The 25,101-nt window shown below is 34.6% G+C and overlaps 3 protein-coding genes across 4 annotated transcripts; all 3 read right to left on the bottom strand.

Moving 5' to 3' along the window:
* Nucleotides 1-36: 36 nt before the first annotated feature.
* On the bottom strand, nucleotides 37-4,279 carry LOC120249861 (calcium homeostasis endoplasmic reticulum protein). 2 transcript variants are annotated; one of them, XM_039258543.1, is made up of 4 exons: nucleotides 4,124-4,279; nucleotides 2,156-3,210; nucleotides 1,532-1,791; nucleotides 37-980 (listed from the first exon to the last, which is right to left on the bottom strand). In XM_039258543.1, exons 2-4 carry the CDS (start codon nucleotides 3,163-3,165, stop codon nucleotides 220-222), a joined length of 2,031 nt encoding a protein of 676 aa, XP_039114477.1. In that variant the 5' UTR covers nucleotides 3,166-3,210; nucleotides 4,124-4,279; the 3' UTR covers nucleotides 37-219. The 2 variants fall into 2 exon arrangements, with proteins under 2 accessions (XP_039114477.1, XP_039114478.1); XM_039258544.1 differs by lacking the exon at nucleotides 4,124-4,279 and adding an exon at nucleotides 3,989-4,113.
* Nucleotides 4,280-18,636: 14,357 nt separating this feature from the next.
* On the bottom strand, nucleotides 18,637-21,162 carry LOC120283899 (putative disease resistance RPP13-like protein 1). The gene is made up of 2 exons (XM_039290697.1): nucleotides 18,962-21,162; nucleotides 18,637-18,894 (listed from the first exon to the last, which is right to left on the bottom strand). Exon 1 carries the CDS (start codon nucleotides 21,061-21,063, stop codon nucleotides 18,979-18,981), a length of 2,085 nt encoding a protein of 694 aa, XP_039146631.1. The 5' UTR covers nucleotides 21,064-21,162; the 3' UTR covers nucleotides 18,637-18,894; nucleotides 18,962-18,978.
* LOC120283992 (putative disease resistance protein At1g59780) lies at nucleotides 21,110-22,062 on the bottom strand. The gene is made up of 3 exons (XM_039290818.1): nucleotides 21,641-22,062; nucleotides 21,205-21,570; nucleotides 21,110-21,121 (listed from the first exon to the last, which is right to left on the bottom strand). The coding sequence occupies exons 1-3, from the start codon at nucleotides 22,058-22,060 to the stop codon at nucleotides 21,110-21,112; spliced, it is 798 nt and encodes a 265-aa protein (XP_039146752.1). The 5' UTR covers nucleotides 22,061-22,062.
* Nucleotides 22,063-25,101: the final 3,039 nt, after the last annotated feature.

The following is a 25,101-nucleotide window of genomic DNA, read 5'->3' as shown; positions in this document are numbered from 1 at the left end:
CAATCAAGATAGTCCAAATAGTGAGAGCTATTAATCTAGCACAAGACCTCACAAAGGAGCATCATTAACTTCAAAATATAAGACCACATAACAAGCAAAATGTGAGCTTACACAAATTTCCAGGAGAACATAAACGTTCCATGATTGTATTGATCATCAGAACTCTAAATAGAACATTAGGAAGTTCCAGTAATGAAACCAAAAAAACATCAACTTTCATCACCTTGCAGAAGCTCTAGCACTCATCGATGAATGGTAGCTGGTACTTCTTTGCTTGCGGTATGAAGTATAAACATCATCGTATTGACTGACCTCATTAGGATTTGCAGTGGCTCCTAATCCCAGACGTCCCGAGCCGCTTGATCCTGACTTGCGATCAATACTCCCATCAGCGAACATGCCCGTTTCTGGGTCCACCTGCTGCAAGTTTGGTGGCGGAGGGATACAAGCACCGCCCTTGCGAACAGGGGGCTCACGCTCATACTCATCATCTTCATCATTAGACTCAGATCGCTTCATTGGACCTTCCGATGGATTCACTTCTCCAATGTCCTTGAAGAACTTTGAGACCTGCTCAAGAATTTCAGATTGTGGTACAGTGGATGGTGGAATCGCAGTGGGAATGTCCAGAGGACTCATTGGTGAGTATGGAACACCACTGCCGATCTGCATCTTCCTGACCATGCCGGGGATAAGGCCCGGAGGAAAGAGAGGGTAGGGTGGTGGGGTTTTATCAGCAGCAACATTGGCAGTTGGAGGAACAGCAGGTGGGATAGGTAGGGGCCCTGGGAATGGTGCTTGTGCCACAGGCGGATACATGCCAGCAGGTACTTGGTGATATGGCTGAGCCATAGGAGGTGCAAATTGGGGCGGAGGGACTGCACCGTGGGGTAACTGCATCTCAGTTTCCTTTTCCTCTAGAGACCCCGGTGTGGAGTGTTGCTTCTCAGGCTGCCACTGTGACAGTGTTTGATGCAATCCTGGAGTTTGAACTCTCAATTAAATACTACATTTCTTACAAGTAAGTTCAGAATTGGAGGAAAATCAAATCCTTCTACTTTAGAACAACCAGATATATCATATGATGGGAGGTTTTCAGTTGGCTTGAAGTCCAGCAACAGTAACAGTTATAACGAAGACTGAAAAAATTTGTTTAAGGATTCCATAGAATATTTCTATGGCCTTGTCAAGGGGACAACTAACGATATCTTAATTTTTTTCACATGCATTCTTGGATCAAACTTAAAGATAGCGATATCCTAAGTATCAAGAATACTTTCGAAGGCTTCGGGCTGTAAAAAGAATGAATGGTCTCACAACCTAGGGCACAATAAAGATTTGCAGAAGCAAAATCACTGTTATCACATGCTAGTATGTATAACAAACAGAAATGAAAAGAATCAGAATTTCAATGAGGGGTAATGCCTTAACTTTATGAATTGAATTACTACCAGGATTTTCTATGCAAAGAGGAGTCAGCTTCTATACCGCACTTCCACAAAAATGAAAAGGGGATGGACTAGAGATATACCTGATGGATCCAATGCAGTTGACTCTTCCCTTGGTAACCGCAGTGATAGTCCACCTGTCATTTCTTGCTCAAGGCGACCAATGGTTTCTGGGTCATACACTTCCTTTGAAGCCCAAAATTGTAAGATCTTCTCCAATCGAGACTGATTTGCATCTTTGTTGTGTGGATTATTATAAATTCTAGCGAGCATTGCTCCCAAGACAGGTTTGAATGCATGTGCCTCATTATCAAGTTCTCGCATATTGACCCTCCTTTGCAGGCTGTATAACATGCATCATATTAAGCACAAGGAAACATAGTGAGTGGTACATCACAACAAAACAATGCATAATCAGGTTGGCTCCCATAGGTTTACAATAGCTAGAGAACAACAGCAATAAATTTGAATCACAAGCTCATTGGATGATATGAATTATATATTATAATTAACAACACAAACATTAACTTAACATTAAAAGTATTCAGTAAAAAAGAGTAATCACAAACAAACCCCAAGAAAGTATAAGTCACAGCAGATAAACATATAATAACAGCTTAAGCACAGGATATTCCAATTATGTTCAGAAACAAAAGCAAAATAACTCTTATGATGTGTGGACAAACTGAAAGGAAGGAGAAAAGGACCTGTCAAAGAGAATATCATTGGCCAAGAAGACAATATGGAGCTGTCTCTCTGAATCATCAAGAGCAAAAATCCTATCCCTAAGAGCTTCAGCCAGAGCAGGTGCAAAAGGTGATCTTTGCATGAACCAAATCTTGGCACCCTTAATTGACTCTTTGGTGCCATTCAGATTGTTCAACACACCGTTAAGCTCAGCTGCAACATCAGATGGAAGAGGACCGGATAGGCCCTTAAAAGACTTTGCTGAAGTGTCATAATCAGTTCGAGCTTGGGCCATCATAGGTTGGGAGTGTGGAGGCTGCTGGTGCGGATCATAATAGGGAGGAAAAGGAGGCTGCTGCAACTGCGGTTGGGCCATTATGGATGCTTGAGCTCCACCCAAAGGGGAAGGACTAAGAGCAGATGGATTTAACATAGGATTATGTGGTGAAGACATCATTTGCATGGAGGAAGGGTAAGCAGGGTTGAAGGCAGAGCTGGGTGGTCTTGTAGATAGCCATAGCTTATACCGGTAGTAGGCATGTCCCTCACCCCCAAAAAGAAAGCTATAAGCAGGGTTATCATGTTGCTTTTCACGGATCATAGCTTCAAACTCAGGGCCATTCTTTGCTGCGTATTCCACTGACTTATCAATTCGTTTCTGTAGTTCGGGATCAGAAGGAGGTGCAGCTGGTGGAGGGACTGCATCAAATGGCTGCATATAAGGTGGTGTCATGTGAGGAGGCATATGAGGAGCAAAGGCAGGAGGTGGTTGTGGTGGTTGTTGAAGATGGACAAGAGGATGGTGGTGATGAGGAAAAAATTGTTGCTGTGGAGCCATTTGGCGATGGAAAGGTAGTTGTTGGAGTGAGGGATGAGATGGGAGGAAAGGGGCATGAGCCTGCTGTGGAAACTGCTGGGGGTACTGCTGCTGCTGTGGATGGAAACCATACTGCTGTTGCATGCCAGATTGTTGTTGTTGGTGCTGTGTGAAGGCCATTGCCGCTGCGTACTCGTGCGGTTGTCGATCCATTAATATCCAACGATAAAGAAAGAATCTTACTAGCTCCTCAACACACTGAATCAGAAAATAACAGCAACCATTAGGTATTTGTCATTTATGTAGATCAGCTAACTGAATTTAGCATGATTTAGCGTGAGTAAGTTAGTTAATCCTAGAGCAGTCACAGTTAGTCAATCCTAAGATAAATCGATCCAGCTTGAATTGGTTAGTGGCATAGGAGCAAAATGGAATAGATAACCATAACTGAATTTGTCTAAAACAAAACATAACTCAAACAGGATTTCTTCATTTATGCTCAAGACTTTTGGTTGACCAATAATTTTAGGTCATGATACAAAATGTGCTATGAAAATCAAACTTATACACCAAGTCATAAAAATGAAATGATTACTTCCAAATTAAAAGGTTACATCCAAACTGCACAATCATCTAAACGAAACATATTAACTTGAGAAATATACTTGTGCAACACTATACATTTGCAAAAGTATTTTTAGCCACAAGCTACCATAATATCATAAATGAGGAAGAAATACATGAAAGTAGTTGCATGTCCAAAAAAAGGTCAATAATTAAATTTTTTTCATTCTAATTCTAATATCAAAATCAAGAGGCCAGGTTGCAAGCCAAAATAATTTAGAAATACTCACCCTTGAAAATGAAAATCTTGCAAATTAATCAGATGCGAAATTCAAGAAAAATAATCCACCAAAGATCAATAACACAGCACATGACAACCAAAATAAAACAGTTTTTAGGGAAACAACAACAAGAAATTCAACTAAAATAAAGAACAAGGAATAATTGGAAGAACAATCGCTGAAAATCGAACCTAAAAGATCAATTGATGATTCCTACTTCCGTTCTTTCTCACATGCCCTAGAAAAACATGGAAATAGAATCCCAAGAAGCTACTCTTGAGGGAAAAAGGGGTGTAATGATAGAAACATCAGGTCGAAGTGCTCACCGGCGTAAAGTAGGTGGCACTTCAGGGAGACCTTGGAGGCCGGAAGGATCATCGAAGTTGCCCGCCGGCGACCCGCCGGAAGAGAGAAAGATGGAAAAAGTTCCGATTTTTGAGATGCCGGACTACCAAACGCTGTTTAGGGCGAAGAGTTTCGAGTTTTTCCTGAAGAATTTTGCATAATACCCCTTGAAGAGTTTTATTTTTATTTTATCCTCAAATTATTTAAAATTACAGAAACTCACTTAGCCTAGAATATTTTTTTTTTAAATTTAAATATTTAACTAAATATATTAAATATTTAATTTAACAAATTAAAATTAATAAATAAATATTCTTAACTACGGAAATCAATTGTAAATTAGTCTTCGTTGTCCGTTAGGATTTTATTCCTCTCAAACTAGAATAGAAAACTTTATTTATTTTAAAAAAATTAACTTTTTTTATTATCTAAACCCAAATTGTTGTGGTTTACTATTTAGGGTTTGAGTAATGATAAATGTATTGAATTCATTTCTCAAGTTCGGTGCACTAATGATATGGTTGCCCTCGTGACAACCACTTTTTTTTTTTAACAAAATCTATACATACTAACGTAGATGTATAAACTACAGAATAATTTTAATATTTTCATTTATATTAAATATGGTATTAATATTTGAAAATTTTAATTAACATTGATTTCATCATGGTCATTAAATCGGTTTTATATTATATATTTAATAGAATGTTCTAATGAAAACGAATGGTAATTAGAGGATGGTTTTTAGGAAGATTTATTTATTTATTTATTTATTTATTTTGCATATATTTAATGTGGCATTGATTTCATATTAACCGTTAGAAACAAAACAAATAGTTGTAGTAAAGCACAACTATTTGTCTTGTACCATTTTTGATATTTTATGGATAGCTTCTCGATTACTGAACAAAAATATTATAAAATTACTTCTAATAACCTTTATACTTTGTTTTACAATAAACAACTTCACAACAAGCTCTAGTTTTCAATATTTTTAATTAAATATTTTTATAATTAATCAACTTAGTAAATTAGAATTATATATTTTTTTAATTTTCAAAATATATTCAAAATTAATTTCTTGTTAAAAAATACATGATAAATTCGGTTATGTTTCATATGTCTATGAAAATCATATCTATAATTCAAAAATTTAAGATATAAAGAGATTTATATTTTTTTTATACTATTTAAATTTTTAATTTTTTGGATAGAAATATTAAAAAATTATGTTAATTTTTATGATTCAAAATTTTAATTTTAAGATATTGATCTTACATTAAAAAAATTATATAATTTAAATTGAAATGAAAACATAAAAAGCATTAGGAAAACTACAAAATACAGTAATATAACACTAAATCTATCATAAATATAATTAAATCCCTTGTTTATTAAGTTATTGAATGAAATAGATAAAAAACTTATAATCTCAGCATGTGTTTTTTCAGCATGAATTTTTAACCGATATCTCTAGAGTCCCTGAAACCCTAAAATTTCAAAAAGACCCTAAAATTTGAGAGAGACGAGAGAAAAAAAGGAGGAAAGGGATAGGGTGAGGAAGTGGGAGAAGCGGACTATGAAGATGAGAAATTGGGTTTGGGGGCGAGAGAGAGAGGTGCAAGGTCAGGGACTTGATGAGATGATTGTAATTTTTATTCTTTATTAAGGGTAATTTAGTCTTTAATTATGCTGTACCACGATAAAATTTTTGTACCGAGGTTTTGGTGATACAAAAATTTTAACTACTTGTGTTGTACTCTAACATCCTCTTGTGTTGTACTCTTAACTTTTGAACAAACCAAACAAAGAACACGAGAAGTTGTGTTGTGGTGTACCTCAGCATTTTGCGTATCAAACGGACCCTAAAACTTTTCTATTTTTTAAAGTTTTTGGTTTAAAAAATATTTAACGATATTTATTTGGTAATATATTAAATATTAAAAATGAAAAAAATATAGGATTAAATAAAATCTTCTAATGAAAACGGATGATAATTTGATTACAGGGTTTCAAGGTAGATTTTTAAACTCTTTTTTAAAAAAAAATTTATAAACATATAAGATTTAATAGAATTGATTTTATCATGGGTATTAAGTTAGTTTTATAGTAAACATTTAATATGACCTACTCATGGAAACATATGACCTTTAGAAATCGAAACTTTTTGCTAAATTTATTTGGAATTATTTGTTTAGAAAAAAATAAACAATATTTATTTAGTATTACATAAAATATGAAAAATAAGAAAATTGTGTTGTTAATAAAAAAATATTATAATTAAATGAATAAAAAATTAGCAACATTTATTTGACATTACATTAAATTACAATGTGGACTTTATTTTTTTAAAAATTACCAATAGTTTCATATTTATTAAATGATATAGATTGGGTTTATGGGAAGATGAATAGACAATTGTAGAAGAGATGAAAAATCTAAAATAGAAGAAATTAAATGATGGCATTCATATATATTGCCCATATTTTAATGAAGATGAATAACAATTCTCTTTCTTGGTATAAGTTTGTTTTTCACATAAGTATATATAATGTTACTATTTAGTTTATCATAGTTTTGTTATTTTTTTTTAATTTGATTGTTCAATAATTTGTTATTTGGTTGTTTTTTTTAATAAAATTATCACAATTGTCTGATATCTTCTTATTTGGATTAATTCGCAGGTAGTGAAAAGCCAAGTGTTCTGCCAAAAGTTTTTTAAATCTGCTCCCATAGTGTTTCAAGGAACAAATTTAAAATTTTTATTATATTTAAGTTTTTATTTATATCACTTATGATATTAATAATTGAAAAACTTTAATTGCACTTATTTATTTATGCAATAAATGTCCATAAAACCTTTAAAATCGAAAGTATACACCAGTTTCTATTGTGTAAGTTGTTTAATTATATTATTTTTGTAATATGCTCCCAGAGTGTTTCTAAAAAAATTAATTTTTTTATTATATTAAAGTTTTTATTTACATTACTTGTGATATTAATAATTGAAAAAACTTTATTTGTATTTATTTATTTATGCAAAACTCCAATGTGAAGTCGGGGAGAATGCATATGTTATGTGTATCACTGTGATTTATTTATGCATATTTTTAAATAATTATTGTATCAAATAATTGAATTAAATTTTGAATTGTGTAAAGTTTTTAAATTGTATTATTTGTTATTTTAGTTATTAATTATTAATTGTGTTAATGGTTAATTTTGTAGATATGGAGAGGTTTTTTACACCTAAACCAAAAAGTAATGAATTGAGAACACATGTTTCTTCTAAAACAAGGGTTATAACACAAAAAAGAATTCGTGTTGAATTTAGTCCAAATGATATCATCGCTGATCCTGGACTTCAACAACTAATTAAAGAGTATGATGTGGGGATAAGAGATGAAGTTCGAAGAGCATATCTATTGAAGGGTCCATGTCAGCCATTTGGATATAACTTTCCTAAAATACTGCAAGGCAAAGAAATGTGGCGCTTTCAAGAAGTGTGGTTTCGGTAGTTTGATTGGTTAAAATACAGTGTGGCAAAAGATGAAGCTTATTGTTTTTATTGTTATCTTTCAGGCAAGATAGAAGTGAAAAAGGTGCAAGTGATATTTTTACAAAAAGAGGATATAATTGGAGAAAAGCACATGAAGCTTTTAATCAACATGTAGGTTGAGTGAACAGTGCATACAATGATGCTAGATGACATTTTGAGGATTTCAAAAGTCAAAGACAAAGTGTGTCACATGTGTTATTTTCTCATGGGCGTCAAATGGAGATTGATTATCGCTCTCAGCTGACAGCTGTCTTGGATGTTGTTCGTATTCTTTTGGTACAAGGTCTTGTTTTCCGTGGTCATGACGAGTCTTCTAGTGCCAAAAATAGGGGGAACTTTTTAGAGATATTCAATTGGTATGCAAAAAAGGTTGAGAAGATTAGGAGTGTTATTAATGAAAATGCTCTCGGGAATAATCAATTTACTTCTCCTTTGATTCAAAAATAGTTATTGAATGTATGCATAACAGAAACAACATTAGCAATTATTAATGAAATTGGCAATAAGAACTTCTCACTAATTGTTGACGAGTCTCAAGATAAGTCAGTAAAAGAGCAAATGGCTGTAATTCTAAGATATGTAAATAAGCAGGGACAAGTTGTTGAAAGATTTTTTGCTATTCAACATGTAAGTGATACTTCTGCATGTTCACTAAAAGTAACTTTAGATAATTATTTGCTCATCGCGATTTATCAATTTCAAAATTGAGAGGGCAAGGGTATGATAGAGCCTCAAATATGAGACGGGAATTTAATGGTTTAAAGACATTGATTTTAAATGAAAATCCCTCTGTGTTTTACATCCATTGTTTCGCCCACCAACTAAAATTGGTGGTTATCTCAGTTGCCAAGAGTATTTTGGTTGTTTTTGATTTTTTTTGTTATACAAGTATGATTGTAAATATTGTGGGTGCTTCATGTAAAAAAAGAGACACATTACTTCAAATACACCATCAAAAAGTTATAGAGAGATTAGAGACTGGGGAGATTTTTACAGGACGAGGCAAGCATCAAGAGACAAATCTTGTAAAACTAGGAGATACTCGTTGGTGTTCACATTTTACAACTTTAATCCGTTTGTTGACTATGTGGGAATCAGTTTTAGAGGTATTGCAAAATGTGTGTCAGGATGGGACTATTACAGATCAAGAAGATATTGCATCGAGTTTAATTGGAAAAATGGAGAGTTTTGAATTTGTATTTGTTTTACATTTTATGATGAAAATATTGGGGATCACGAACAAATTATCAAATGCTTTACAACAAAAAGATCAAGACATTGTTAATGCCATGGCGTTAATTGATACTGTGAAAGTTCGTATACAAGATTTGAGAGATGAATGATGGGATGAGTTATTAGAAGAGGTTAGCAGCTTTTGTGCTAAAATGTGTATTCAAGTACCCAACATGAAGGATACAATACCAGTTCGTGAAGGACAGTGGATTACTTATTACCATCATTATCATGCTGAAGTTTTTATTACAGTTCTTGATTTAATTGTATAGAGATGAATGGTCGGTTCAGTGAAATCACTACAGAGTTGCTAACTTGCATATCATGCCTTCATCCAAGAGACTAATTTTCTAGATTCCATCATGGTAAGCTACTTCGCCTTGCTGAAATTTATTCTTATGATTTTTCTGTACAAGATCTTCAAGTCTTGAAAGAGCAACTTCACACCTACATTCAAGATGTTAGAAGAAGTTCTGATTTTGTTGAATGTCATGATCTTGCAAGTCTTGCTGTGAAGCTAGTTGAAACTAGAAAGCATTTGGTTTTTCCGTTAGTTTATCGCCTTATTGAATTGGCTTTGATCTTACCCGCGGTAACGACATCAGTTGAAAGAGTCTTCTCAGTAATGAATATCATCAAAATTGAGTTGCGCAATAAGATAGGAGATGAATGGTTGAATGATATGATGATATGCTATATTGAACGATAGGTGTTCGAAACAATCAATGATGAAGCTATGTTGTTGAGATTTCAAAATATGCAAAATAGAAGGATTCAACTCTCATCTCGTAGGGATAGTCATTAGAACTTTGATGTATTTATATTTTTGAAAAATATTGATTATTATAAATTTTAAATTTGAATTAATATAATTTTTATATTTATATATTATTAAATTAAATTCAACCCCCCTTAATTTTATTCCTGGTTCCGCCACTGCCCTCATAGATATAATATATATATATATATATATTTTTATTAAGCTAAACATTTACCCACAATTTACCGAAGATACATTTTCATTGTGATTAATTTGAAAATAATCCTTTAAATTTTCTCTTAATATATTATTTTGAATTTTATTTAATTTTTATATTTATATTTGATATAGCATAATATTTTTTGGATATAAATATTAAGAACACAATTAAATCAAAAAAATAAATATTATAAAACAAATATAAAAAATAATGTTATATTAATTTATTCTATAAATTATAAAAACATCATGAAAAATAAGATACTAATAAAAAATAAATTGGTTATGAGAATCACTTATAATGTTTTTTATATTCAAAATCTCACTAGACATTTATAAAATTTGAAACTATATAAAATAGTAGATATATAAAAAATTTAAAACAAAAACCAAGATAGTTAAACATAAACAAAAAAAGATAGAGTTGCCATTGAGTCCTTAATAGACTCCAATGAAAATCAACAAACTTGTTATTTTGTATAAATTAATTTATTACATATAAATTTTATATAATATTATAATTTAAGATAAACAAATATATATCAACTTGTAATTTTGAATTTATGGACATATGTTTAAACATTGTATTATTATTATTATTATTATTGTTGTTGTTGTTGTTGTTGTTGTTGTTGTTGTTGTTGTTATTGTTATTATTTAAATTCATATTTAAATTTAATTCGATAATTTGAACAACGAGTAAGCGGGTACCCTACGAGTAAGGGTAAGGGTATGATTTTTTGTACCCTGGAGAATACGGGTATGAGATAGGAGTTACGGGTATGGGTAAGGGTTTTGGCATACCCTACCCATACCCTATTTGTTGCCATCCCTATTTTTGTCTATCTCTAACTTTTTTATCTTTTCTGGGGAACATGGAATGGATGTTATGTGTTTCTTGTGTTTGATTTCTGCTTTAAGGATGAATCTCCATTTTTTTCTCTCTCTTTTTCTTTGTGATTGAATTGGATGAAGATATTGTTATGGCAATGTGAATATCTGGGATTGTTCATTGTATTTGTTTATTTAAATTTGAGATATTTATTCCTCTAACTTTATATTAAATTACATTATGCAAGATCATCTATCACCAAAACAACTTTTTGGTGCTTGAAGGACTCTCTTGGGGATCTACATTGCTGATCAATGCCGTTGTTCAATAATTTGAACAAGTTTCAAATGTATGGAACTCTTTTACATCAATTTCAAAATCATGTAACTCTTATTTTTGAGATAATTTTTTGATACTAGAATCTAAACATCAATTCAACCAATCAAGTTAGATATTAGGAAACACCATGAGCAACACCAACAAATAATTCATGTATATGATTATTATTTTGTGGATCTAATCAAATATTTGGTTTGCATAGGCATGTAATCCAAAGTAGTGTTCGATTAAATATGGCGGAGGCAGAATTTGGGCTTGGGTCTTCTAAACCAAGTAAGAATGGGATAGAAGGGTATTTTAGTTTTGAAATATTAAATAAAGAAAAGGGAAAAAATGGTACACTTTGAAGATTCAATATGTGAAATTGGAGTAGCATCTACTAAAAAATATTTATTCTTGATGAAAAGCATGGATGAGGCAATGGAGAAGCTCATGGATAATTGTTGTGAGACTAATTCTAATCAAGTTATATCCCCAATGCTTTTGAATGAAGATCATAAGCAATATCAAACAATGTCTTCAACCGCGAAGTTCCTAACACCTTTAAAGGTGCGAAGCAAGGGCCGATTGTAGTTGGGCTTTGAGGCGTCTGCCCTTGGTACGAGCATGAATTGGTCATTCAGCCAAGAGGATGGCCGAAAGAAGATCATCCTCTAAAAACTAAGGCATGGACAGTACTGTCGGACACTAGACTCGCTCATTAGCAGGAATGACTTCCCATACAACCAACCTTACGGTGTGATCGAGGCGCATAGGTAGGGCTGCGCGTAATGACCGAGAGGGCTTGGTAGTACCGGACAACACTAGGCCGAGAGAGGCAAAATATATTCTAAGGCATGGGGCCGAGAATATATAGTCGTGACCGAGGAGGTCTTCGGCTCTCTTATCGAACGGCATGGGCGATATGGCTGTGTAAGGTCACCCGGCATGGGCCGGGCTAACATGACGAGACACAAGGCGTGGCCGATAGGACTAGGCTAACACAGTGGTATGGCTCAGCATGGTGTGACGTAGGGCGTGGCACGGTGAGGCATGACCCAACCGAATGACTGACGCGGCAAGGTGCGGCCTATCAAGGTATGGCAAAGACTGACCAGCGGTATGGTGATGTGACCCAAAGTGGGCGGTATGGCCCAAGTCATAGCTGGCCATATTCAAGAGAAGGTTCTCTTGAGCCATTGCCTATAAATAGGGGCCAAGGGCAAGCCATTGAGGGCGAGTTGGGTTTGGCCTCAATGTGTGGTTGTAAACCTTCTTCTTTAGAGAGTTAGTTTTTTCTCTCTTCATATTGATGTCTCCTTTCTTCTTCTTTCTTCTTGCCTTAGCTAATTCTTGGCCTTCATCAAGTGAGGCTAATTTGCAGAGTACAAGTGTTGCGCAGTGTCGATCAAGGCGGATCAACCCCGTGACATCGGCCACCATCCAAAAGAAAGAAGTCAAAAGTTGAAGAAATAATTACTAGAAATAAAAAAAGGGTATTCATTTTTAATATCATTTTATATTCAGTTTTATTTTTTATCTAAATAATGTTAATTATTTTAGAAATCTCAAACGAAGAGGAATATTCAAACTCATAATGAAGCACAAGCAGAACTTTGTACTAAAAAAAGTGTGGTAATGTTATGTCAATTAATATTTATATTTGTTATGATCTTGCATAAAATTTAATCTAAAATATTGGAATACATTCTTTCCTCTTAGGTGAATTAAAATTCTCTCCCTGATATGCTGAATATGCATGTTGATAGCTCCACAATGCAACTATTGGCATTGATTTTTCTTCCAAGGTAATTTACAATTCATGGTTGAAAAATAAATGGTTATGATTATAAGTATATCCTTTTTTTAGGATTTTTCTTTTAGTGTGTAGTGATGCATGTCAAAATTTGTGCTTCAGGGATGCTGAAGGCATGTGTAATGCTGCTGAGTTTGTGTTTCAGAATTTCGTTAAAATTTGAAATGGGAAGCTACCGGTTCCAATTTGTTGTTTAGTGGAAGCATTGAAGTTTTGGTGATATATATATATATATATATATATATCACTCATTGTTGTAGTTTGTTTTAGTTTGTTGTATTTTGTTATTAACCCAGTACACAACCAGCAACATCATAACAAGGTATAATACTCGAATTGGTCCCTCTACTTTTCTCTCTCTTTCCTTTTGGTCCCTCTACTCAGAAATGCGCCCCATTAATCCCTCTTTACTCTTGAAAATGACCCAATTTATTCCCTCTACCCTTACTCTCTTCCCATCTAGTTCCTCTACTCTTGAAAAATATAGTGAACAATTAACCTATTTTAGAGTAGAATGGATTAAGTAGAGCAATTTTCAAGAGTAGAAGGACTACTTGGCAGCATTTCTGAGTAAAGGGACCAAAAAGGAAGAGAGAGAAAAGTAGAGGGACCAATTCGGGTATTATACCTCATAACAACAACAAAACTAAATGTTGGTATAACAACGGACAACACAACCCACAACACAACCCGCAACATCATATCAACAACCCATATATATAATGAGACAATCCCACACGCTCCCGATGTGTTTGTTTGTTTTAATTTGTCCTGGTGCATTAATTAATTCCATGCATGGACTTATATAGAGAGAGAGAGGCTTAGAGAGAAGGATATAATTACATACATAACTTGCATGAGTGAGAGAATTTGTGCTTGCTTGTCTAGCTAACACCACCAAAGTAATTTATGTATAAATATTTACTATTATTTTATTGCTAAAGAATTATAAAGCATGCATGGCTTTAATTTCCTTTTGAGGAGACTGGCCATTGGATATATACCTTGCTTTGCTTTCATTGAACTCTAGCTCCAAAGGGATCAATGAAAGAATTAAGATATTTAAAATTATTTTTAAGAATTAATACCAAGTAATTAATGAGCTATTTATATATATATATATATATATATATATACTTTAAATTAGCATGTCTAATATTTTTTTTCTTCTTTTTCCATTGAACCTAGCTATTTCATTGAGGTGAATCCCTTGATTTTCACAAAGAACAAATAATTTGAAATCAATAAATCGTTGAGTCTTAAACTAATACATCTCTTCAATAAACAACAACATATTTTCTACATTTAGTTGGAAGTTATGTGAAAAAGATAAATGTGCACTCATTTCAATTGCAACCACATAGAAAAGCAATGTACATTCAAAACATAACCCTCTCACAGAAACACAAGAATCATTATCACCCAAACTTAAGTCAACTTCACAAGCCAATATAGAATAAAGCTATCCTTCACTAATATAACCTAGATGACAATAAGAACACATACAAGACGTTGACATAATAAAGAGCAAGCAAGAGGCTACTAGGATAAATGCAGGTGTTACACGCACATCACAAGTTCATCAAACATACATTACGAACTAGAATACTATTAATTTTGAAAACACAAAGATGAGAGCAGTTTGGAAGCCCAAGTTTTGCCTAACCCTGTGAATGTAGAGAAGAATAGACAACCTAGAAGATAGCTAAAACAATCACAAGACCACAAGGATCACTTATAAACTATTGAAACACCAGTCCATGGAACACCATTGACAACAAGAACACATAAATCATTCATAAAACCTAAACAAAGACGGTTTGATCAATCATCAAATGATCAAATCATAGTCCATGGATTCAAAGTCAAATGATCACTCATTAAGCCTCGTATAATAATCAACCATGCATAATTCCATCAAAACAAACTCAAGAACAACCAAAATCAAAGTCAAAAGGATGAAGAACAATCATCAGAGCAGCATTCACATTCGACACAAGCCAAATGACTTTCATCGCTAAATCAGAATACAAATAATAATACAAAGGATCAAAATGCCAACAAAATCGAGAATACCAAATAAGGGATCGTCCGGAGGTTAGCGGAGCTAACCCATGGATCTCTCCCCAAAACCCAAGGTAGGAACAAGAGATTAGTTGCCGAAGAGTGAGAGAGTGGGGATCACGAGCTAGGATGACAAGTGATGGAGGAGAAACCCTAATCAGGTGATAGGGGAGCCTGGTTTGCCACGGTCGAAGGAACGGTGGGTTGGGATGGCCACGAGACATTGCAGTTCGCTGGAAATGATTGAGTTAAAGCTGGAAAAATCGAGGAGGTTGGTAGTGGCGTGAGTGTGTGTGCTGGAGAGAGAGGAACCAACATTGACTCAAGTTTTGTAATAAATTTATTTTTTTAATTAAAAATAGTGGGGTTTTATTAAACCGGCTCAATAGGTTGATATAAAAAAAATTACTCGGTTTTCGAGGCGGTTTTTTAAAATCCCCTCTAAAGATTTGCTTTTACAAGTAAAAAATGGTGTAGTGTATGATAGCAGGACAATGCGTATAAAGAAAATTTATTTTTTTTTCGGCAAACTAAAATTAATTATCTTGCAAGGATTTTTATTCATTGACTAACTTGTTGATTTATAAAGAACAGGTGTATGTGCAACTAGAGAACTTGAGTAATGCAGATCCTCCATTCAAATCTGTTGCTGTTAGAAAAATCAGAGAAAAACACACAAAGAACACTCAAAGAAGAAGAGATTATTTTTGACACGGTCAACCAACTCACGTCCTTTTGATCTTTTTATATTAATATTGATAACTGAATTCAAACTAAGTTACTTAGCCATGAAAAAGCTAAACAGATTCAAACTAACAAACTTATCTAAACATAATCCTAACATAGTTTCAAATACAGATGCAATTTATTAAATAAGAAGGGTCATAACTGCAAACTTAAATGCATAAATGCAACAATGCTTAAACGTAATATATAAATAACATATGGTCCTAAATGCAATAACAGGATTAATTCTAACATTCACCCCCTTAATCTTGTTATGTCTTCCTCATGTCCTTCAGGCTATCTTATCTCACAACTCGATGAAAGGCTTTGTCAGGACGTCTTCAAGCTGCTCCTTCATTTTGTTGTGCTCAACTTCGATGTCACCCTTATGAACACAATCACAAATGGAGTGATATATAATGTCAATGTGCTTACTCCTTTCTTCATGTACTGGATTCTTCATCAAGACGCTCAATGCTTGAAAATTCAAATGATAATACCAAGCATACCATAGCCATGCCACATCTCCATGTTCTCCAAGCAAACACACAGGATGTACTGCCTTAACATTGAGTATATAGAATCTATTCTTTGATCTCTTCGCCCTAGCGAATAGCCTTCTACCTTTATCATAGACACACAAGTATCCTCCTTTTATCACCGACTCGCATCCATGCTCATCAAGTTGGCCCAAACTCACAATATTGCTGCACAAACTAGGTATGAAGTAAACATCTGTGAGAAGACGATGCTCACCATTTTGACACTGAAACATTACAGTGCCTTTTCCTTGGATTTCTACGACGAAATCATCACCGAACTTGACTCTCCCAACTATTGTCTCGTCCAACTCCGAGACTGGCTTCATCTCCCGGTCATGTGGTTACTTGCACCCGTGTCAAGATACCACAAGTTGTTCCTATACACTATTTCCTTAGTTCTAACACTAGGCTTGATGTTCACCTCATGCAACATGATCTCCTCTGCTGCATGCTTCATGTCTTGCAAGGGTTCACATACTTCTGTCATGAGTAGTGCAGACTCATCATCAACATCTTGTTTTTCCACAAGATGGGTTGTCATGAGTAGCGTCGGCTCATCATCATCATCTTGTTTCTCCACAAGATGGACTTCCTCATCCTTCTTCTTGGATCTGCACTCATAGGCATAATGACCGAAATAATGACAATTATAGCATTTCACCTTGGTCTTGTCAAACTTCTTCTCTTGATGAGTGCCTTCATTTCCACTGCTATTATCACTGCGTCCGCGTCCACGCCCACGGCCACGCCAGTTGTTTCCTCCTCATCCTCTCAACGAGTTTAATGTACCTTCACCTTCTTCTTCTTCTCTCGCTTTCCATTCGGCCTTTGTCAATAGGATGTGTTCTTCTTTCTCATCCTTGTAACCCCACAATCGCTCTTCATAGGCTTTAAGCGACCCGATGACCTCCTCCACGATCATCATTTGGAGATTGCCGAACTGCTCAATCATCGATGTAATCTGAATAAACTTCGAAGGGACATCACGAAGGAGCTTCTTGATGACGTAGGCCTCCTCTACTTTGTCGCCCAATGCACGAATTTTGTTGACTATTGTGGTCCACTTTGTGGCAAAGTCATCAACCGTCTCCGCTTCACGCATGCGTAGACCTTCAAACTCACTTCTCAAAGTCTGGATCTTTGCCTCCTTGATGCACTCGGCGCCCATGTGCATTGTCTTCAACATCTCCCATGCCTCCTTGGCCGTCTCCTTCTCAGTCAACACAAGGAGTGTCTCCTTAGTCAATATATTTAGTTTGTTCCAGCTATTTAATTACGCTGAAAGATGTGCCATTTTACTTTTTTAACAGACATCTGAAGCCTTAAAGGTGTTTGAGCATCTAGTAAGCCTAAGCATGAAGCCAAATGCCACCACATTTGCATTGTTGGTCGATGTGCATCTTATCAACCGAGACCAAAAGGCTGCTCTTTCGGTAATCGATGATATGGTACAAGATCTCTTGTAGTACTCCTAAAGCAACCTCTAGATTAATTCCAAAGATTTCTTTTGTTCACTGTTGAACAAATTTTGTATCGATCAGGTCAATGTAGGTTTTGCTCCTTAATTCCAAAGAGACACTAAAGAAGGTGTGGAGGCGCTGTTCTCGAGAGATAGACTTTGATAGTGACGAAAAGGTTCAGTTAGTCGCCCTGCAGTTTAAGTATAGGATGGTTGGCAAATTTCATAGGAAGATGCTTTACAATTTGGAATACAGTACTAACTACTAAGTACTAGGATAAGGTAACCATCTGAGTGTCTTGTAAGTCTGAATGCAAGGATCTGACCCATAATATTTTCTTATTGACTTAGCAGTTGACTATTGTTTTTGTTTATTGAAATAATTTGCACTTATGTTCTTGTTTGCAAGGCTGCTGTGAACTATCTCCTGATCATTGGAAAAAGAGTAGTAAATGTGTAAATTACTTATGTGCATTCGATTTTTACGCTTCTTCTGCATGAGGTGATGTAGGATTTAGACTCTAAGAACCTATGTTGTGCTTTGTATTTTTTGGCCTTTGAAGAATGAATGGTATCATCTTTTTGCGTAGTTATTTAACTCAGAATAAATCAACCCTACATTAATTTGTTATCAACATAATTGTCTCATGATCAGATTGTTTTTTTAAGACTATTTGTTCTTTTTTTTCCCTTAAAATGGTCAATTATTTCATTAGAAATTTCCATCTTGGAGCTCTACAATTGATTCTAATATCAAACATGATTAGTAGTAAAATTCTTATTGTATTGGGCTTCCAAGCATGTGAAAAATGACAATATGCATTCATTGTATATGTGTTCCTTATATGCAATATATATGCAAAAAAATACTAATTTATGGGAATATGCAGGAGGAATGCATTATTTATTATTCACACAACTGGATAGAATCATGATGAAACATATAGATACATTATTTATGTATTAATAATTTATTGCAATCAATATAAACATAAAGATCCTCCTACAGTGATTCACAAAGAAAGCATAGAAGCTAGACGTAATGAGTCTGTAGACAACCAGATATATGCCAATGCCAATAGGAGATACTTGGAGCACTGATGGAGGAGTTTTTCATTAACTAGATTCAGAATCCTTTTACATTTAGAAGATGAACCACCTGCACAGAAAATATGCACTAATGCACCCATGGAGGAGATTTTTGAATTTAGAAGATGAATGCACCTGCAAAGAAAACATAATTAGCACCATTATATATATATAGAGAGAGAGAGGGGTAAGTTGAAATTACCTTACAGGGATGAGTCTTTAGCACGCGTCTGTAGAGGATGTTTGTGGAAGCAATGTAACATCCAACTTAGGACAATCATCAATCTCGAAATTGCAAGTTGTTGGGAAACCAGAAATAATGTAGAGACTGTGGTTGCTAAAAAAAGTGGCGATTTTTACTGATGTGAATCCCTCAACTTTTTCAAGGCTGTGTGCTTTGTAAATTGTCAGAGTGGCCAAACTTTTTGCATGGTAAGCAAGACCTTGAGGAAGGGACTTGAGCTTTGGACAGTTGACGATCTCTAGTGACTCCAAGACAGGCATTACAAAATGAGATCGATGTGAGGGCTCCCATGTCCACTCTTCCCACTCTGGCATATCTTGCAGTATTAATGACCTCAACCTAGGAAAATTTCTCCACGGTTCAATGTCTAATTTGATGTGCTTTATGGACCATGCATCTTCGACTCGAAGGTGTTCCAACAAAGGAAACTGGTATAATGGTGGAAGTTTCTTGCAATATTTACACTTAAGCAAGTCAAGCCTTTTCAATTTATTGAAAGGTAAATTCATGATCCATCGAGGGAATTCTAGGCCAAAGTAACCATTGATCTTGATATGTTGGATTAATTTGGACCAAGGGGAGAGAACTTCAAAGAACTTTTGCACTTTCTCCTTCTCGCCTTCTTCGTATAGTTGATCCTCTCCTCCACAAGATAACGTGACATCAGTGAGATGAATATGGATAGGGAATATCTCGCTATAAGGAACATCGACAACCTCCAAATTCACAATGTTGATGGTTCGTAGCTCCTTAAGACGGCGAATTTCTTCCAATCTACAGAAACTTGTAGAGTCACTTGCCACGAATCCAATGAGACTAGTCAATTGAGATAGTTTACTTATCCCAATTGGCATGCCCATCAGTGGTGTTTGGTGAAGGTTGATGCTCTTGAGCTTATGTAATCTTGTAATGCCCTCAGGGAGGTCTAGTAGACTTCCACAGTACCTGAGGATTAAGTATTGTAGATTGATGAGATTCCCTAAGGTATCTGGAAGTGTCTTGATGGGCAAACATGAGAGATTTAGGTGATGCAGGTGCACAAGCTTGAATAGAGATTTCGGTAGGACTTCACAATCAGAGCCGCTTATATCCAAAATGCGCAAGAGCTTGAGCTTTTGGCAGAGATCTTTGGGTAGCTTGATTATTTCAAGTTTGCTTGTGAAGATAAGTGTTCTCACTGATGTCTGTCTTTTCACAATATTTGGAAATACATCCAACAATGCATGATTTGTAATCACCAAATGATGTAGTTTTGGTGCCGAATCAGACGATGAGGAGGAAGATGAGATTTTTCCCAATGTTTCTACATCACCTTGAAAATAGCCATAATTTTTAGCCAAATGTCTACCAAAAGAGTGCAAATTTTTATCCATACGACACATGGCTTCACCATCATAATAAAGGCATTCTGCGGCTGGTTGTAAAATATTGCTTTCAAGTAGTTCCATGTAGTAATCATTTGCTACATCTTCTGTCATAAGAATATTCTCTCCCATCTCTTCTGCTATTAATGATATTGATGGCTTTTTTACAAGCCCAACAACAATCCATTGTTGGGTCACAATGTTTTTCTCTAAGATGTAATCCTTGGGGAAGAAAGCACAAAAGATGAAGCATTGCTTGATATAAGGTGACAAGTTCTCAAAAGGGAACAAATAAATGGCCTTAGGTAGTGTTTCTGAGGGTTCTAGAGAAACAATAATATTTTCTAGGACATTCTCCCACTCACTAATATTTTTCTCTTTAGCATTTAGGATCCTAGCAATGGTTTTGATTGAAAGTGGAAGGCCATGACACTTGTTCACCATCTTTTTACCTATTTGTTCAAAGTGTTGCATGTTCCCCTTTTCACCATCATTAAATAATAATTTACACATCAAGGCCCAACCATCCTCCTCGGACAATAATGGTAACTTATGTTTATAAATGCTTTCATGAGTTATGACACTTTCATACCTAGTTGTGACTAAGACATTATTAGTGACATAACCCAGGTTTTTAAAGATCATGTTATTCATCTCTTCCAATACTTCTGAATCATTAACATTATTGAGAACCATGAAAATTTCCTTATCTCTAATTAAATCATTTAAAATATTTCTTAGATCAGGCCAAAAACTGGTGCATGTAGAATCACCACCAAATTTATCTATGATGGATTTCATTGTTGTAAAAAAAGTAGAATTCCTATGAACATCTACCCATATCGGTGGCAGTGAATGGAATTTATCTTTAATTTTTTTGTGGTTGAAGATTAATTTAGCTAGAGTTGTTTTTCCAATGCCTCTCTCCCCGACAATCCCATAAACATAGATTCCCTGAGAACTATGGGTGACTGTTAACATCTCTACTAGGTTTTCAACATCCTTCTCTATTCCACCAACTAAAGTATCATGTCCTATAGTGGTATCAAGATCAAATAAAGTCAAACCTAAGTTTAACTCTTGTTTGAGAATCTCTTCCAACCTAGACTCGATAGTTCCAAGAGTTCTAATTTGACTATTGATTTGCCAGGGAAAACAAAGGTCCTGCTGGTATAGATAAATGAAGGGAGAATACCAGTGTACCTGTGGTTTATTCACTCCATCAAAAACTAAATAATAATAATAATAATAATAATAACAACAGCGTACGTACCTTGGAAAACATTATCTCCATTGTATCCATATATTTAAATAATTCATCACTGATGTTTTTCAAGTCATTTGAAACACCTCTCAAATTATCAAACCAGGTGTTGGTGGTGTCATATGGGACAATCATCATCTTGTCATCAGCATACTGCAACTTGCGGTAGGCCATTTCTAGCCTTTCTTGTAACTCTGTGAGAATATCCCTCACTCTCGCCATTTTCTTCATCATCTGGTCCCGATGGGCCTTTGCTAGCTTTCCTTGCAGCTTCCTGTGTGTATCCCCTACCCTCCCCATGAACTCTCGCAACATCATAGGAACTTCGTCCCCCAGCATATTGATGCAATCCAAATCTTGGAACTTCATGAGACAATCCCACACGCTCCCCATTTCCTTCTTCATCTCCTCATCTGACTCATCTTCCATGATATATATATATGTATGCATGTATGAGTGTATTTTTTTATTTTTTATTTGGTTTTCTATGGATAATAGAATTTGAGAAGATGTGTTTGCTTGTTTTGCATGTCCTTGTGAATTAATTCCATGCATGGACTTATATATAGAGAGAGGGAGATATATACATAACTTTGCATGAGTGAGAGAATTTGTGCTTGCTTGTCTAGGTAACACCACCGAATTTATGTATAAATATTTACTATTATTTTATTGCTAAAGAATTATAAAGCATGCATGGCTTTAATTTCTTTTGAGGAGACTGGGCATTGGATATATGCCTTGCTTTGCTTTCATTGAACTCCTGCTCCAAAGGGATCAATGAAAGAATTAAGATATTTAAAATTATTTTTGAGAATTAATACCAAGTAATGAGGCCAGCATTCATATATTTTTGTGTTATAAATTTCTTTATATTGGCATGTTGAATTTTTTTTTCTTTTTTTTTCCATTGAACCCATTTCATCGAGGTGAATCCCTATTCACAAAGAACAATTTAATTATTTGAAATCAATAAATCGAGTCTTAAACTAACACATCTCTTCCATAAACAACAACAACAACAACATATTTTCCACATTTAGTTGTAACCAGACTAAATTATTATATAATAAAAAATATTAATTTTACAAAAAATTATATAACAGAATTTATGCTTGCTTGGGTAACACCATGCATCAATTTTTTCTTTGTTGAAAAACAAAAATATATCCCGTAATTATAAGCATCTTTTTTTTCTTTCCAAAGGAGATGGTGTGTCCTTTGTTTTGTCTTTGCTTTAATGAAGATTTTTTCATTTAACTTTTTTTTTAAGAAAGTCGATAAGCGACAAAACAAAGGATAAACGAGTACGGAGGTGCACTAGTTGTTACGATGGCTTAATTGATCTTCTAAAGATAAATCACCCTCCATGCAACCCTGAAAGGGAGAACAGGAGGTATTTCTCACATAGAACTCCCACAAACGATCCATAAAGTGAACTGTACTTTGAGAGTTTCAAACTTGAGACCTCTCCATAACAAACATAAGTAGTTACTATTGGGCTAACCTACAGTTCTTTGTACTTGCTTTTCTTTTTAATATAATTTATGACTCATTTTTTAAAAAAAAATTATATATAACTGTAGTGATTTATAAAAAAAGTTGAGGAGTTCTTTTTCCATAAAAATAAATAAACCTTAATTCTCACCATTACAATTAGTCATCAAGTATGCATTTTTATTCAAATATATAAAGAAATCATTTACGTTACTAAATGTAACTTTGTTAATCAAAAGCAAGCTCTTGCTTGCCATTGACTTAATTAATCATCAACTAAACAACTGATTGAAAGCTTTAGAACAACACCATCTTCCTAGATATCAAATACTAACAAAAAATATTTATGTAGTTCACCATTAAAAAAACTTTTAGTTTTGTGAGATTTTTCAAACATTTTCTCTTAAAAATAAGTTTATCACTGATTTCTACGGGTGATATAATTCACTGATCAAAGCTTTCAATGTTAACAAGCTTAATTAATGGACGAGTAGGAGTTTATGAACCCAGTAAAAAAAGAGAGCCAGTTTTGTATGTATATAGTTCCCCAGCTTACCGTCTCCTGTGTACATGAATATATATATATATATATATATTTTATGGTACTATTTCAACAATAATCTATTTTTGATTTTTATTTTAATTATAATATTAGATGGAAGTAGAATTATAGAGAGAAGATGTATGCTGATTTTTTTTATAATGATGATAATAGAATTATCTTTGAAAATAATACATTGGCCACTTTATTTTTATACAGAAATCCAAACATGTCAATTTAGAAAAAAAAAATTAAGCATGCTAAGATTTTTTTTTAAAAAAAAATAGATAAACCACTTCTATCAGAAACAACAAGAACAATAGTGAACCTCCACTAGACAAGAGTGGATAAAAAACAGAGAACAACAACAAAAAAACACAAAAACCCCGTCCACCAGCTGTGAAACAACATCCGAAAAACAAACCAAACAGAAAAGAAATAAGCAACAAAAGGACAAGCGAGGAACAACGGACCTCCTTGAAAACCCACTATAGCAATAAAAGTACTAGCCCGTGAATTGATGTCGTGCCTCCTCGGCCATCGTCGCTCCACTCAACTCCTCCGAGCACTGTCCAAGAAACTCCAAACTACGCCTGATGGTAGAAATAACATCTTCAAATTAACTTCGAGCAGCTACTATACCCTCATCAGCTACTGACAACCAAGATAAAATCATATAATTGCTTTTCAATACGATAGAAAGAGCAAGCAATACAATAACATTAAAAATACGATCATTTCTAGCGAACCAAATGTTCCAAATGATAGCTTTCACAATCAAATCCCCAAAAATCTCAGATGTTGGCCTCATAAGCGACAGCCACAAACCCCAAATTTGACACAAAGTCTGGGGCGGCTCAGGCAGCTGAAATAAACTAACAAAGTATTCCCAAATATTTTTAGCAAAAGAGCACTGAAGAAACATGTGGTCGACAGATTCAATCCCCCCATGACACATCACATAAGTTACCGTTGGAAGGTGGTTACATCTTTGTTTCTTGAGGTGTTCAAGAGTCAGAATTTTATTCTTCCACATGACCAATTAAATATGTTAATTTTTCTCCAGCAATTGTTGCACCAGAACCACCTATAAATTGAACATCACATGCCCCCATAATTCAGAAAAGTGTAGAAAGATTTCACCAAAAAGGACACATTTACTAAGAGAGTCCATCACTTCTTATCCCTGTCACTCCTCAAATTATAAAATAACCGATCCTGAAACAGGATCATCCGAGAAAGGAGCTTCGGATAATAGATGAGCTAGTTCCCACACAATGCCATTTTGGTGTTGAGTATCTCTATAAATATCTGGCCACAACAACATAGGGGCCCTACCGTTGAGCCAACAGTCTTTCCAAAATAAAGTCTCAATTCCTGCATTAATGCCTTACATGATGCAACCCTAAATGCCGGCAAACAACTTGACACC

The sequence above is a fragment of the Dioscorea cayenensis genome, chromosome 19, assembly GCF_009730915.1.
Source record: "Dioscorea cayenensis subsp. rotundata cultivar TDr96_F1 chromosome 19, TDr96_F1_v2_PseudoChromosome.rev07_lg8_w22 25.fasta, whole genome shotgun sequence".
Taxonomy (NCBI): domain Eukaryota; kingdom Viridiplantae; phylum Streptophyta; class Magnoliopsida; order Dioscoreales; family Dioscoreaceae; genus Dioscorea; species Dioscorea cayenensis.
Note: the sequence above shows the minus strand (reverse complement) of the source record. Positions and strands in the feature narration are given on the sequence as shown.

Coding starts and splice junctions, on each gene's coding strand:
- LOC120283899 (XM_039290697.1), bottom strand. CDS start 21,063: ATGGTTCTCAATAATGTTAATGATTCAGAAGTATTGGAAGAGATGAAT.
- LOC120249861 (XM_039258543.1), bottom strand. CDS start 3,165: ATGGATCGACAACCGCACGAGTACGCAGCGGCAATGGCCTTCACACAG. Junction 1,792..2,155: donor AATGATATTCTCTTTGACAG/GTCCTTTTCTCC, acceptor CATGTTATACAG/CCTGCAAAGGAGGGTCAATA. Junction 981..1,531: donor AACTGCATTGGATCCATCAG/GTATATCTCTAG, acceptor TTCAAACTCCAG/GATTGCATCAAACACTGTCA.
- LOC120283992 (XM_039290818.1), bottom strand. CDS start 22,060: ATGGAAGATGAGTCAGATGAGGAGATGAAGAAGGAAATGGGGAGCGTG. Junction 21,571..21,640: donor TGGAGATAATGTTTTCCAAG/GTACGTACGCTG, acceptor AATAAACCACAG/GTACACTGGTATTCTCCCTT.